The sequence below is a fragment of the Trichechus manatus genome, unplaced genomic scaffold (assembly GCF_000243295.1).
Source record: "Trichechus manatus latirostris isolate Lorelei unplaced genomic scaffold, TriManLat1.0 scaffold00073, whole genome shotgun sequence".
Lineage (NCBI taxonomy): Eukaryota > Metazoa > Chordata > Mammalia > Sirenia > Trichechidae > Trichechus > Trichechus manatus.
Window position 1 is genome coordinate 13,137,012 of NW_004444009.1, and position 11,924 is coordinate 13,148,935.

The 11,924-nt window shown below is 42.8% G+C and overlaps 1 protein-coding gene across 2 annotated transcripts; it reads right to left on the reverse strand.

Annotated features, from left to right (window-relative positions):
- Nucleotides 1-635: 635 nt before the first annotated feature.
- CHI3L2 (chitinase 3 like 2) lies at nucleotides 636-11,924 on the reverse strand. 2 transcript variants are annotated; one of them, XM_004380413.1, is made up of 10 exons: nucleotides 11,885-11,924; nucleotides 9,666-9,695; nucleotides 8,908-9,109; nucleotides 8,525-8,581; nucleotides 6,034-6,184; nucleotides 5,328-5,452; nucleotides 4,784-4,913; nucleotides 3,379-3,561; nucleotides 1,582-1,698; nucleotides 636-773 (listed from the first exon to the last, which is right to left on the reverse strand). In XM_004380413.1, the coding sequence occupies exons 1-10, from the start codon at nucleotides 11,922-11,924 to the stop codon at nucleotides 636-638; spliced, it is 1,173 nt and encodes a 390-aa protein (XP_004380470.1). The 2 variants fall into 2 exon arrangements, with proteins under 2 accessions (XP_004380470.1, XP_004380471.1); XM_004380414.1 differs by lacking the exon at nucleotides 9,666-9,695.

Consider the following 11,924-nt stretch of genomic DNA (forward strand, 5'->3'; position numbering starts at 1 on the left):
CAAAAGGAAGAAAAGCATGGAACAGACTTTTAAACTCACATGGAAACCAGACTTACTGGATCCATTGAAACAGGGGGAACCTCTGAATCTAATACCCAGAAATAATCTTTAAACCTTGAACCAGAACTATCCCATGAAGCCATCATTAAACTAAATAACAATTTAGCCCAATTAATAAAGAATGTTTGCCTCAAGCATAGCACTCTTATAAAGAATTATATATATGAGTGTAAACTGACAACAATTCATCTAAAGTACAGAAGAGAACTTTTAGGGGCAGAGAGCCTAAATTAATGGTGATGAAACAATGTGGGTAGATATAGAATGGGGACACAATGTGAAGTATGTAGCCATGTTATTGAGCTGTTCTTGAAAACTGTGAATGAATGTATGTTTGGTTAAGTATATTCCCAACAAAAATAAATATTTTTAAAAAAGAAATAAAATTTTAAAAAATCTACTGGAAGCCTACCAAACAGACAGGACCAGCCTAGTCAATCAGGAAATAAGGCTGAAGGTCCAAGCTGGCATAAGAAAGGGTTGGCCTAAATATGTATAGATAATCTCCCACAATCTGTACTCCCTTCTGCCCAGCTCTCCAGCCACTTCCAGCCCCAGCCCCGACTCATTTACCTTCATAGAGAGCCGAGGCTTCTCTTGACAGCCTGGACAAGGGGGTAGCGACCCTGGCTGCAGGACTTGCCCATGAAGTCGTTCATGTCAATAGACCAGATCATGTCCCCTCCCAGGTTTAAATTCTTTAGAAACTGAACCTGAGGGAAGCACAAATGGAGGTTAGAAGAGGCACTTAAAGGCCCATGACCCAAGTCAAGTTCAGAAGCGGGCCTGAGCTTAGAGTGCGACAATAGACTTAGAGGTTACATGGACTTGGGGACTTCCTGAAGGGAAGGGTGAGCTCAAGTTGCTCAGGGTTATATGGGAGTAAGAGAGAGCCATCCACTATTAACAACCTCTTGTCCTGGCTCATGGAGCCACCACTCCCCAGGTCCAGCATTCTCAGAGTCTCTGAAAACTCTCCAGGATCAGAGGTAAAAACCAGAAGCCACAAGCAAGACAAGAGGACTGTATTTGTCAATAACACTGATGCCTCCCACCTGCCCTAAGATTAGAAGGCAAACAAATGTCTTAGAAAGATCTAAGAACTGGTAGGCTCAGAAAGCTGAAGACTCCTAGTAGGTAGTCCATGAGGACTGAAGGGCTTGTCCTCAGATGACCAACAAGGAAGATAACCACTCTCTGTATAGGCACCACTGTCTCTTTTATTCCCATTCCCTTCTCTTCACTCCTTACTTTTCTCCACCCTTTACTTTACTTTTCCACTTGTTCTCAAACTTCAGTTATTTCTGGCATCCTTTCAACCTATCCTGTCTGTGCCACAGGTCCTCACAGCTGTGGCTTAGCATCACTACTAGACTTGGGCTACAAAGCCCACTGATTCCTTTCCTAGAAACTGGAGTCCCAGAGTCTCCTCTTAACACAAAGTATCTGGCATTTCACCATGCATCCCATTCCCCACTCAAAGGCGTATCCTCCCACCCCTAGAACCTCTTGCCTACCTACCTTGGTCTCCACACTCTCCACATCATCATAGCCCACCCACTGGTTTCCCTTGACTGCATAGGGAACCTGCTGATCCTGCATTCTTGTGATCTTGGCTCCTTGCAGGAACTGGAAGATCTGCGGAGGGGGGCAAGAAGGGGGTCAGTGATGGGCTCTTCTTGAAACGTATTAAGGTAGAAAGGGCAGGTAAGCCACTAGGGGTTTGGGGAAAATACCAGAACCTTTATCCCAAGGACCAGACAATGAGGGAAATGACCCTATACAATGTACAGAATGAATGGTCCAAGATGAACCACCAGTAATTGCTTATGCTAAGGCCTCATCAAGATGAGTCATAAGCAGCTGGAAGTCAGAAAATACTTGAGTTCTAGATCAGGTTCTAGTACGGACTAATCAACCATCTCATTTTTTTTTGTTTGTTTGCAAAACAGGAAAAATTATAATAATATCTCTTTACAGTATTTTTGTTGGGATCAAATGAACTAATATGTCAAAAAAAAAAAAACCCTTGAATACCGCAAAGTGCTGTACAAATGTGAAGTATTATGATGACCATAACCTTCATTTCCCACCTTGTAGATTATCCGCATTTTAATCCCAACTACTGTGTCCCATTCCCAATCTACCCTGTCCTGGGATACCTCTTTCCATCATCAGCTACTTTCTCTTTCTAATAGCATAAGTAAAAACAACTAAAAGTGAAAATCTTCAGTGGAAAAAAAAAAGCATTCCAATGTTACATAGAGAATTCATTTTGGAATGCTTTTAAATTCTATACCTGTGTTTACCTCAGTTAGGGTGGAAAATAGAAAGTTGAATATTTAAGTAAATAACAATTTATTAAAGTTATAATTAAGACCTAAAGTGATAAACCAAACAATAAAATCAAACTTTCTGTGGCATGGGGAAGTGCATATCCAGTGGTCCATAGTAAAACCCTACCAGCAGATTCTAAGCAGTGACCTTTCTTGACACTTACGTGAAGAATGTTATCACTATCAACCTAGAACTACCCAAGAGGTGGGTCAGCCTCTCTCCCTCCAATCTGTCAGTCACCCTCAGATTCACCGAGGACGCTCATGATGACCCATGTCTCTTTCCCCTTGCCAACTAAATTGATGGTACCTCAGTTTTCTCCTGTGTGGATGGTGAAGTGAAAGACTGAGCAGTACAATGACTGAATCCTTCAGTGGGTGCCAAGGCACTCAACATGGGCTCATGGTATGTTCACATCCATGATGAGAGGTCAGGTTAGGTCTCCAAGGGGAGAGAAGGAAGGGTCCCTGGATGTAGGATAATATCCTTTTCTCTACCTGATCAAACTCCTATCCATCCTTTAAGGCCCAGCAAAAATATCTCCCCCTCCATGGAGCCTTCCCCAGTCACCCATCTCTGAACTTCTAGCCCTGTGTGCCACTCATTTGCCACTTAATCACATCTTATTTTGAAATAATTCTGTAATTTTATGAAACATTATAGTTATCTTATTTTTAAATTCTTGTTTGACTAGTTATATTTGTATTCTGCATTCTTCCCACCTTGACAGTCAGCCCTTTGAGACAAGAATGGAGAATTACTTATCTCTAGCTCTCACAGTACCCAGTATTTGGGATATAGGAGTGACTGTTTGTTGAATTGTTGGTTGATTTCTCTGTGCTTTTTATTTATTTCCTTAGAATGAGGAGATAGTCTAATGAACAGGGCAACTTTGACAACTATCTCTGTGATGCCAAATCTATCTGCCTACTGGACAGAATCTGATCCAGACAGCTGAGGGCCCAGGGAGGTACCAGGTACCTCGTAATAGGCCAGAAAGCCTGGAGACTTGGTGATGGGCCCAGAAGCTCCAGGCCCGGAAGCAGAGACCCTCACGGTGGTTTCTACAGAGGCCAGTGTGAAGGTGCTTCCATACATGGGGATGCCCATGACCACCTTCTCAGCTTGCATTCCCTTGTTTATCCAGTATCCCACAGCATATGCCTAGAAAAGGAAGATAAACTGAGGCACAGCGTGTGAGTGGCCATTCTTAATACCCCCTCCAAATTTCACAGAGGTGACTCCTTATTCCCTTTCTGTATCAGTGGAGTGTGGACAATCCGACCAGGACCAGAGTGCTTTGTTCTAATGACTTAAGGTTCGTTGGCACTAAAAGACTAGTTCAGCTTTTTCTAGGTCATGAAAGAAAGCTGAACAGTGGATCAAAAAGAAATCAGGCAAGTGACCTAGAAAACATGAAATCAAAGTTGTCATTGTCTTTCTTTCCCCTTTGTGTCAACTGCCCATGGAATTTGCCTACACTGGGGCTAATTGTGCTTACTGACAAATATGGGGTGAGATGACTGTCAGACTCTTAGCCTGTGAGGCCTCGCAAAGACCTCGGACCCAAGGGGTCAGATCAGGAAGTAAGTGACAAAATAAGGTGTTAGACAATAATGTCTCTCTTGATCTTTAAAGATAGCTTGATATTGAGGAAGGAGAGAGGGAGGCTGATGTAACTTCACCATGTGGAGTCCTAGAAAACCCCAAACTAGAAATCAGAAGATCCAGTTCTGGACTGACCAGTTCTGTCACTACAAATGTGAAGGCCAGGAAAAATGCAACTCAGAAAACATTTTTCCTCCCAAAATTTTAGGAACATGTAACTATATATATGTACCAAAACAATGGCAACAACAAAATAGCCGAGGGTGAAATTTTTTGCTTAGACTTTCCATTTCCCACCACTTTCCAGGACCTTCACGTCTGTGTGGGTGACCTTGAGCTGTCATTGAATCTGCTAGGATTCCATTTCATCATCTGTGAGTGGGAGTAACATTTCCTGCCCACTTGACCTCACAGACTTGTTCTGAAGATCAAATTAAATGGGTAATATTGACGGACACTCAAGGGTACCATGTTCTGTACACCTGTGCGGGACCAGGAAGTGTACTGAAGATACAGAATTCAGAGAAGACTGGGATGGGTGACACGCTGAGCCAGACACAGAGTTTATGGCAACTACCAAGTCTTCTGATATTTTCCGGGTGGCATTTTACTGGCGTCTGGTTAAAGCATGTCCCCTGTACTCACTAGCCCCCAAGGTAACCTGAGTCCCTCCTGGGCACCTCGTCAGTTTGAGAGGGACATGACTTGTAGATGTACAGAGGTCTCCTCAACTCCTCCTGCAGCCAGCATCCCACTGTGATTTCTCTGCAAAACTCACCACATTGTAGTATGAGGTTGTCCCTCTGTCTACTTGCCCCTTTCTCAGAGGGCTGTTGTGGCCAGTGATGAGGAGCTTTTCCCAAGATCCATGGAAGTCAAAGGACAGAAGGTTGATAAAATCTAGTTCTCTGAAGTGCTAAAAGCAAAGGAGGAGATGCTGTGATGAGCAGAGGTAGAAACAATGATATATAACAGGTTTTGAGTGCAGTTAAACCAAAACTAAACCCATTGCCATGGAGTTGATTCCAACTCATAGCGACTCTATAAGACAGAGTAGAACTGCCTCATAGGGTTTCCAAGGAGTGGTTGGTGGATTTGAACTGCTGACCTTTTGGTTAGCAGCTCAGCTGTCAGGCACTGTGTCACAGTTAGAGGACTGAAATTAGTCATGAAGAAGAACTTCCTGACCGAATGGTGTGAGGGTAGAGCGGTGACCTTCATACTCTCTCTCTTCCTCCCATTCCTCAGGCATACTGATACGCATCCCTTCCATGGACCAGGCTGGAGACAGAGGGTGGGAGGAGATGTTTCTACATACTTACTTTTCCAGTTTCTTGATCTGATAGCTGTTATCAATCATCTGCCTCCCTGCAGACACTTCTGCAGTCAAGAGAAGCCTCTCTTTTCTGGAATTTATGAAGTCCTTCTGAAAGACTTCAGCTAACTCCTGTGAAAAACAAGGCATCAGATTCCCCCCTCCCAGAGTACAGGACTAACATTCTTGTCTGGGAACTATGAAGTTTCTCAAACCACATTAGATAGAAGAGGACAACTTTTTCCCCACTACCCCTGGATGCGGATGCCTCGTGCCTGCATCTGCCCAGGGATGCTCCACACTGGAGAGTATGGAGAAGGACATCCTAGGAGGAAGGAAGCAGGAGGACCCCTCAGCCTCACTGTATCCAGGAAAATGAGGACGCCCAAGAAAGAACTATCTAGGTCTTCTCCTGATGTATCTTCTGAATCAAACCCTCTACTATGAGGCTATCTCAACACCCGAGGAATTCATTCTATGGCCCCGTACTCTTATATGAATGTTGTTTTGTTATGATGTTGTTTTGTCATTATAAAAGAGGGCTCTGTTATTTGATGTTGTCTCTACCCTAAACTATGACCGGGGCTTCTCCCCATCAGTGGGGGCTTCTTGAAGGCAGAAGTTGTGTCTTCTTACAAGGCCCAATCTCTTCTTTTCCCTCTCCTGGTGTGGTCATATTACAGGCACTGAACGTACCAAGGAGTGTGACTTACATGAATCAGCTCAGTGAAATGAGTGCTGTCTTTCAGACCTGGGTAGATCCAGCTTATGTCCAGCCCATCAAAGTTATGATTCCTTAGGAATGGGATTACAGAGTTGATAAATTCCAAGCATGATGTAGAAGAATCAACCATGGGGTGGAAACTAGGTAGAACAATACAGGTGTTCTTTGGAAAGAATAGGCACTACCCATAGCAGAATACTTTTTTCACAGAAATCCTAAAATAGTCTTTCCTTCCCCAATACTCTATCACTATTTGTCTATCCCAATCCTCTCCTTACCCCTTTTGATACACATGGGGAGACAAAGGCAAGCATTATGGCTTATGGAAGATTGTTGGGCCAGACAATTGATTAGGTTGTGTTGTGGATTTAATTGTGTCCCCCAAAAGTTGTATGGAAGCTCTGGCCCCTGTACCTGTGGGTGTGATCTGTTTAGAAATATTAATTTCCTTTGTTATGTTAATGAGGTCATGCCAGAGTAGAGTGAGCCCTAAACCTAATCACTTCTGTGCGTTATACATTTTTTATATTCTGTATAGCACCCACCACAAAGCTTGGAATTTTCTTAGCAATAATAATAATAATAATAATAATAATATAACAACAAATTATTGCAGCCTTTGAACTCTTATTGTGTACCAGCACTATGCTGAACAGTTTATATGTGTTGCCTGGCCTCACAACATTACTCTGACGTAGTTTTTATTATTATTCTATTACTATTATTATTCTATTATTATTCTCATAGTTAAAGAAAACTGAGACGCAGAAATTTAAAGAACTTGCCTGAGGTCATATGGCTAAAGTGAAACCCAAATCAGATTTGTTTATCTCCAAAGCCTAAACTGGCACTCAGTTTATCAATAAATCATCTATTGAATGAATGGATGCCTGCATGTAAGAATGAATGATGAAGGCTTTTTTTAATTGAATAAAAAATTAAGCAAGTATTACAAGAGGGGAGAATTTGGGAATTAGAAGGATAGTTGTCATTGAAACCTATTCATAACTGAAAGGAGTTCATGATGGGGTTCATGCAGACCCAAATAAGTCAGGTAACCTAATCTTCCTTCCCTCTTTCTGTTGCAGAAATTGAGTTGCTAAGCATTCTACAGTTTTAGAACTGGTAGAGACTTCAGAAATACTACTGTGATTTTTAATATCATTCCTTATTTCATAGATGAAAATATTTAGGATCAAAGAAGGAAAAGAAAAAGGAAGAAGAGTTGATATTTATTGAATGATAACTCTGAGCAGGGCATGTGCCATGCATTATCTCATTTGAAACCGTTACAACCACCTTATGAAGTAGTTATTGTTATGTACATTTTGCAGATGGATAAACTGAGCTCAGAGAGGTTTGGTAACTTTCCCTAGGTCAGCCATCTAAATAGGTCTTATAACACCTAGTTGTTTTTTCTGCCTACTTCTGCCGTAACTGGATACTGACAAGCCCCACGAGGAAATTGTACTATCAGAAGATTACTTTTGAAAACTGAAAGCCTCTGGAGGCTTGAGTTTAAGATGTCTGGATTTTTTTTAAATGTTTGCACCTTTCTTTAAATTAAAGCAGAAAAAAATCAAAATTAGATTAACTGTAGTTGGAGAGTGCAAAAAAAATTGCCTTTCATCCTTCTGTAAACCAAAAAATCAAATGTGTTGCTGTTGAGTTGATTCCAACTCATAGCGACCCTATAGTGACCCTATGGGATGGAGTAGAACTGCCCATAGGGTTTCCAAGGAGCAGCTGGTGCGTTCGAACTGCTGACTGTTTGATTAGCAGCCGAGCTCTTAACCACTGCACCACCAGGGCTCCTCATCCTTATGTACTTGTATTTATTTAGCTCTTGATGTAAATGAAGTATCATTTTCATATGTTAGGAACTATAATTTATAATGTATGCTTCATATCAATGGCTATTTTACTTTTAAGCAAAGTGGACCTGATTGTCTCCTATGCCATTCTGTGCTCTCTCTGGCCATCAAACTACACAACCATGGCCCAGAGTTTCAAGGGCCATAGACTGCTGCTGGCCAAGGCTTGGTTTTTAAGTGAAAATAACCTACCCCCTTCCACCACCATGGTGTAAAATTAAACCCTCAAGTGATTTAAAAAACTACATTTCTCAATTAAAATCATCTCCCCATAATCCATAATGTAAAAAAAAAAAAAAAAAAAAACCTTCGTGTAAATTTCATGTAAATTATTGAGAGTTTACTGAATTCTGCTCTTCATTCACTTTTCCCCATGCCTTAAGTGTCTGGGCACTTGCTAAACTCCTGCAGAGCTCACTCCAGACATCAGAAAACCTAGTGCTGAAAACCTATCAGCTTGGTGATAGAACTCAGACCAGTTTTACCACCTGGGCCAAGGGAAGACCCCTCAGTGCCTAGTTGAATGTCTCTTCTCCAGACGAGGAGAAGTGATGATGGTAAGAATTATCCGGGAGAATGAACAAAAAATAGAGATAGCAGTCTAACGCTTTGGAACCAAACTTGTACCCCCCAATGGACAAGAGAATTTTCAGTTTGGGATTCCCTGTAGTAGAAGAATAAGCTGATTATTATTATCATTATTTTTTTTATTTTTTTACTGATTACCAGGAAAACTTTGCCTAGAGGGTTGAGTTTCTGACGTGAAAAGTGTGGGCAAATGGAGCCTGGCTGCTTAGCAGCTAAGTTCAGTGAAAGGATGGAGCACTGGGGAGAAGAATAGAATAGGTAGATCAGGATTATACCCAAGGAAATACGTTTAAATGAATGAATAAATGAGGTAGTTGAGGTGCTGGCCTTAGGCCCCAGTATAAAACTAACTCCCCTCTCCCAAAACCCACCATAGATGTTCCCACTCCCATCCTATTGACTCAGTTTTGATACTGTTGATGGTCTGGTAAAGCATTGCACTTTTCTTGCCCTTGATGGTGATCTTGTTGTTACTGATGCCTGTGAATGAGTAGATGAGGTAAGAGCATAGGAAGGGATAGATATTTTTAGGGGTGAACTTTCCTGGTTCCTGCTGGTCCTGGGACCACCTGGTAAAGTAGCAAACCAGTTTGTAGGCAGATCCTGGAGTAAAGTGAATAGAACCAAAGAGATTCTAGTGCTGTTGCCTTAGAGCCCAGAAAACCACAAGCTTCACCCCAAGACAGCCATTATCTCCTTGGCTTGTTCAGCCAGAGCCTCTGATAGTCATTCACCCTGAGCCCTTAACCGTGGCTCTTGAGTACCCAAACTGCAGTTAAGAAATGCATCGAGAGACAGAGATATCATCAATATGTAAAACACCACAGAGCACTGAGGTTCAGTGTGTATGTACGGATGAATGACACAGAGATAAGTAGAGAAACAGAGATGATCTATGTTACGTATGTGTGCACACAGACAACATTAAGTTTATATATGTATAGGGGAGAGAGAGACACAGAGAGAAACAGACTCAAAAATTAGAACCAGAACCACAAATGCATAAGAGATAAACAAAATCTCAGAGGCATAAATATATTAGTGTCAGAGAGTGATCAAGAGAGAAAAGCAGAACAAAGCAGAGACAGAAACTAAACATCAGAAATGGGAGAACCCAGTCCCCAGGGATCCAGACAGTAGTGACTCACAGACTACTTACCTCCCTGAAGTAGCAGCAAGACCACTGCACCTGTAGGAGATGGGTAGAAAGGGAAATCTGTTGAGTCATACCTGGTTCTTCTCTCCCAGACAATGGTAGTGGGTACATGGGTATACCTACATACAAGGCAAAGCCTCACTTCCTTTGGGCTTTCCAGCCACAGCTGCTGTGGTCTCTTTACAGGGCATGAGGTTCCCAGTGCTTGGGTGCTTTGGGGTCCCTACAATCCTAGGCAGAAGCATTTTCCAAACTGGCATCTAATTTACTCATTCATTTATTTAACCAACAAATATTTATTGAATCATGTGCTCTGTGTGTTGTCCTGGGCACTGAGGAAGATACAATGAAGTTGAAGCCATCCTGCATTCAAGGAACTCACAGTCTAGTGGGGAGTTGGATAGGTATATAGGTAGGGAGATCGTATGATCTACTGTCCACTGGGACACTTTGGAGAGTGAAAGGGGGCATTATTAATAATTACCCTGCAACAATAGCTTAAGCCAGGAGTGTCTTAGGCAAATTGAGATGAATGGTCACCCTGTGTAAAGGCAACTAACTCAAAACGGGGCAAGATGCGTGAGCCAGCTCTAGTAGTGTTCTAAGCTCACACGTTTGAGGTCATGTTCAGCCTCTTCCCCACAGGACACCTCCCTAGAAGGACCGGTGAGATCATTCTATCCTTGATTCACCCTCCTAAAGGGAAGGAAAGAGCAGGACTCTGAGTCCTGGACACTTCACCCAAGGGGCACCATTCATTGAACTGTGGTCCCCTGACTGGGGACTTTGTCCAGACTTACTCATACTAAGACACCTTGGGGGTCTGCAAATGGAGAAAAGGGCAGTTAAAAATGAGAGAGAACTTCACTTGACACAGCTTCTGAAACTGGTGCCTCCTTTCCAGAGCACAAGGCTGGGAAACAGGGGTTCCAGGGTTCTCTCCTGCTAATTCACATCCCTGTTAGGCAAAGGCAGGAATCTCCAGGTGGCACAAATGGTTAAGCGCTCAGCTACTAACAGAAAGGTCAGTGGTTCAGATCCACTCAGAGGCATCTTGGAAGAAAGTCTTGGCAATCTACCTCCAAAAGGTCATAGCCATTGAAAACCCTTTGGAGCACAGTTCTACTCTGACACACATGGGACCTCCATGAATCAGAATTGACTAGATGGCAACTAGTTTGTTTTGTTTTGTGTTTTAGGCAGGGGCCGGAGTAGGCAGGAAGCAGGTCCTCCATGCACCCGTTAAGTGATCAGGAGAAATTCTGATTGCCAAATCCGCTGTTGGGTCAGCTACCAGGACCCTTCCCCAAAGTGCTGCCCCTTAAAGGGCTGAACACTTTGACAGGAACGCAAAAGGCTCTTACCACTACGAAGTGGGCATCTCATGGCTCGAGAGTATAAAACAAGATGAAAGAGGTAAGGGCACACGAAATGGCTTCTTTTTCTCTATCAGACACATCTCTTTCCCTCCTGGTTAACTTCTCTTGTTCACCCATGACCAAAACCCAAACCTGTTGTCGTCAAATCGATTCTGATTCATAGTGACCTATAGGACAGAGTAGAACTGTCCCATAGAGTTTCCCTGGCTATGAATATTTACAGAAGCAAACTACCACATCTTTCTCCCACGGAGTGGCTGGTGAGTTTGAACGACTGACGTCTTGATTAGCGGCCGAGCGCTTTAACCATTGCTCCACCAGGATTCCTAGTTCTGTTTATTTACGGCTTCATCCCCATCTTCATCCAAATTCCCAGCCACTTTGTAGGCCAGAGTTTGGGATCAAAATTTTAGAGTTGAAAAGGGGATTTTAGAAAACGTTTAATCCAACAAACCATTTGCTGATGAGATATAGGGGGCTCCCCAAAATGTACCCAAATGATAGCATAGGAAAGATGTGACTCCCAAGACAATGCTCATACATCAAGAGAGCTTGGTCTCTGTCTTGTCTTGAGTGCCAGTTCTGACTGGTCAAGAGGCATCTCTGTGAAAATGAGCTCACCTCAGATGGCCCAAGGGACTCTGCTCACTGCTGCTCCTTTGTCCATTTAGGAAAGATCAGATGGTTTACCTAGGACAGTTGCACTAACTCAATAGTTTCTGGTACTGAGGTGAACAAAGAGACTGCATTCTCAGAAGAGGAACAAGATCACTTCTTCCAGAAGTCTATCTACACCTTGCCACTTCATTAACGTCTCTGTTGAATTATCAGCCCCATGCTCACCTGCCCAGAGAGACTTTAGGTCCATGGTGATTGCTCCCAT